General features: G+C 42.3%; 1 protein-coding gene across 1 annotated transcript in view; it reads left to right on the top strand.

Moving 5' to 3' along the window:
- Positions 1 to 1,550: 1,550 nt before the first annotated feature.
- The window catches only part of LOC107393618 (RING finger protein 222), a 2,689-nt gene continuing 596 nt past the window's right edge, over positions 1,551 to 3,643 (top strand). The window contains exon 1 of the mRNA XM_015972106.3: positions 1,551 to 3,643. This exon is cut by the window's right edge and continues 596 nt beyond it. Coding sequence (XP_015827592.1) covers positions 2,459 to 3,076 — 618 coding nt within the window. The 5' untranslated portion in view covers positions 1,551 to 2,458 and the 3' untranslated portion in view covers positions 3,077 to 3,643.

Below are 3,643 nucleotides of genomic sequence, written 5' to 3'. Positions count from 1 at the left end.
GAAAAAAAAAACAAAGAGAGAAACAGTTCAATAAAATCAGAGGACGTAGGCAGATTTAAACATGTGTGTTTTGAGTTTTGTTTTGAAAAGGGTAAAACTGTCGATGCTCCTGATGTCTGGGGGAAGTGATTTCCAGAGACGAGGAGCAGAGCGGCTGAAAGCTCTGCTCCGAGACGGGCAGAAGGAACCGCAAGATGGATGGAAGAAGAAGATCTGAGAGAACGGGATGGGGTGTGAATACTTATAAGGTCTGAGATACATGGAGGAGAGAGGTTGTGGATTGCTAAACATGTATGCTGATAATAACTTTTCTTTGAAACAGCTTCATGCTTATGAGAATTTATTTAGTTATCTAGTATTTTCAGTTGTGTTGTATATAAAGTATAGCGACAGAAATATGCTATTGATCAGCCAGTTAAAGGGTTAAAGAAAGCAAAAGGGACACTTTCCTGATGTGTTTAGAAAATGTCGTTTTTATTTTTAATAATTATTTAATTATTTATCCATTTTTTTATGGTTTTGTTTTTTAAAATGTTATTAAACCAGGAAATTTACTGACTTCAAATAAACCCTTTTCAAGATTGCTCCTGCCAATAGTATCATGGTCTGCGTCTGCGTCTCCCCTCATGTGTCTCCTTGTGTTCTCCATCCCTATAGGTTCTCTTTTGTGTCTCCCAGCGCCCTCATGTATCCTTGTTCTGCTTCTTCCTCATGTGTCCTGGTGTTCTCCATTTTTCCCCAGATCTTCAGCCCTCTAGGTTTCCCTCCTCAAGATATCCCCCTCCCAGTTCCTGTGCTTCCGTGGCCCCTTTAGTCATGCCCCTGTAGCTTTTCTTTCTGTAGTGTTTTTCCTTTAGTTTCAGCTCCCCCTTAGAATATTATGTTTTCTGCCCTTCTGGTCTTTAGGTTTTTCTCTTAGGTCATTTTCCTTTACAGCTGTTCATATTATTAGTCTCTCCAGTGTGTTTTTCCCATGGTGTTTGAGGTTTTTCTCCCCCCTGAGATTATTAAGTTATGTTTTTCTGCTCTTCTTGTCTTTAGGTTTTACTCTTAGGTCATGTTAGTTTTCCTCCCTGATTAGTAACTCAGTTCACCTGGTCTCTCTCCCCACACACCTGCAGGTCATCTCCCTCTCATCCTCCCCAGTGTGTAAAGCCCTGTCTGTGTCTCACTGTTTTGTCGGTTCATTGTTTGGTGTCAGCGTTGTTTTGTTCCTTGTCTCAAGGTTTTGTGCTCTAAGTGAGCTTTCGTCTCCAGGGTTTCAGGACATTGTTTTTTTTTTGCTTCCTGCCCTTTTGGATTTTTTTTTGTTCTACTTCCTAATAAAGGAATGTTTTCATTTACATCCACTCCTGCCTCATGTCGTTCTGGGAGTCTGCAGTTTGGGCCCAAACCTCCTCCGGACTCGCAATGTGACAAATAGCTCTAAATTATTTTATAGTTATTATTTTAAACACAAATACAAACATAAGCAACAGAAAACTAAACTATTTTTAGGTCAACTGTTGAAGCACATTCTGGATTCTCACAATGTGTGAAATGATGAATGATACACTGTAGTGTAAAGCGCTCTGGAGTCCTCTGACTCGGAAAGGTGCTATACAAGTGCGGGTCAATTTTTTGTCCGTATTTCTTATTGAAGCATGCCCTGAACTAAACTAGACAACAGTTTAACTAAATGAAGTGGATACAAATGTTGGATTCACACCATCACAATTTAAGCGTTATTATTAGTAGTAGTATTCACTGCAAATGTGGTTGGTTGCAGAGGGCGTTGCACACATAAGCCACAACTCTAGGGTGACATACCCACTTGAGCAGAACTTTATAAGTAGGCCTACTTGTTTAAAAAAGTTAAAATAAAATTCAGAATTATATTTTCCATGCTGAAAGATGAAAAATGTCCCTGATGTTCTCATAAAGACCCCGGCCGTTCAGTACAACGTGGCGAACAAACGTTTTTGAATATGTTTCTTGACCTCAAGGTGGCGTCCTATAACAAGCATATTAACATTTCATTTTGCACCATTTAAACGAAACTTTTTTCTATATCAGCATTTTATTTGACAGCCTGACATGTTTATTTAACACATCACAAATCAGACTCATGAACGTTTTGTAAACATTCTTTTCTGACTGAAAATAAAATATATAAATCGTTAAAATAAAAGTACAAATCATCTTCCACATATTGCAAAGGGCAGACATTTATGTGGAATCAAGCATGCCTTGTATTTGTTTTGTCGCTCTATGGAGCTCTGGGTGGAAGATGATGAAGGAGACCTGAAATGGATCCAGTCAGCAGCGCTGCAGGTGGCTGGCCCTGTTTTACTGGACTCTCCAGCCTCCACCCTGAGACACCGGCGGAGACTAGACAGAGTCAATGAGGAAAAGAGAGCTGACAGAACACCGGTTCGGAGTTTTTCTGCAGTGTAGCGTCAAATAAAATCTTCCCTTTATGGCACTCAGCAATGATGACAAGCAAGAGGACGCGGAGGAGTGCCCCGTGTGCTATGAGAGTCTGTCTGGCAGCGAGCGGACGCTGAGCTGCGGACATGTGTTCTGTCACGACTGCCTAGTGAAAACGCTGGTCAGCATTCACAGCAACGGGAACGTCAGGGACACGATTGTTTGCCCCATCTGCCGACATCTGACTTTCATCAAGAGACAGAAGGAAGCGTTGATCGCAGCAAACAAGAATCCAGATGAAGGACAGACCCTGGAGGTGCCTCTTCCTCTGAGACCAGGGCAGCCCCAGAGCGCACAGCGCTCCAGGAGCAGCTTCCAGAGAGGAGTAACCTGGATGGCCCACGGCTTTAGGAGCGTGTTTCAGCGGATCCGTGCTGTTAGGTTGATCAGCCCCAACCATAACGCATGTCAGATCTTCATCATTAGCGCGCAGGGGCGACCTATGGCTGAGGAAGACGCGCTGGATGTTGTGGTGACGGTGGTTCATCCTCAGCGCAGGAGGAGACGCAGGATTTGCACAACAGCGCGCTGCTTGCTCGTCTTGCTTTTGGCTTTTACTTTACTGGCACTAGTGGCTGCGACTTTACCCTGGATTTTATTGGCATGACCCGAGGACGTCCGGACTGGAGTGCCAAGTGGAAATATTTAGAAGACCTTTAAAGAAACTGTATTTATGCTCATCCTTGTTGAGATGGTTGTGAGTTTGGCAGGATAAGAAAACGTGCTTTGTTAATATGATGCGATGTTTGAGTCAGGTGTGGTTGTAATTGTTTCAGACTCATCTTTGGCCCACGTGCGGTCTCTAGCTATGACCACTGAAGCAAATGAAAATATCAGTTCTTCTTGGGATTAGGCTGTTCTGGTTTGTTGACCGAGGCTGCAAAACACAACTTTGTGGCAAAACTGGACTCAACACACACACATGTTTCAATATAGTTTTGAAAATTAAATTGACAAATTTGCATTAATGACGTTTGATTAAGAAGAAAAAATTAGTTTAAAATATGAATGAGATTAAAGGAGGAAACATTAAAGGAGAACTCAGCACTTCATCTAGTGAAGTTAAAACAATGTACAGAGAGAGGCTTTCAACTGTATCATAACTGATGCACCCGTGGCAGTCTAAAGGAGATGAACCACTATCTGGTTGCTGTAAGGAGACACTGCAAGGCTG

This window comes from Nothobranchius furzeri, chromosome 5, assembly GCF_043380555.1.
Source record: "Nothobranchius furzeri strain GRZ-AD chromosome 5, NfurGRZ-RIMD1, whole genome shotgun sequence".
NCBI classification, from domain to species: domain Eukaryota; kingdom Metazoa; phylum Chordata; class Actinopteri; order Cyprinodontiformes; family Nothobranchiidae; genus Nothobranchius; species Nothobranchius furzeri.
The sequence above is the reverse complement of the archived record's forward strand: the minus strand, read 5'-3'. Positions and strand labels throughout refer to the sequence as shown.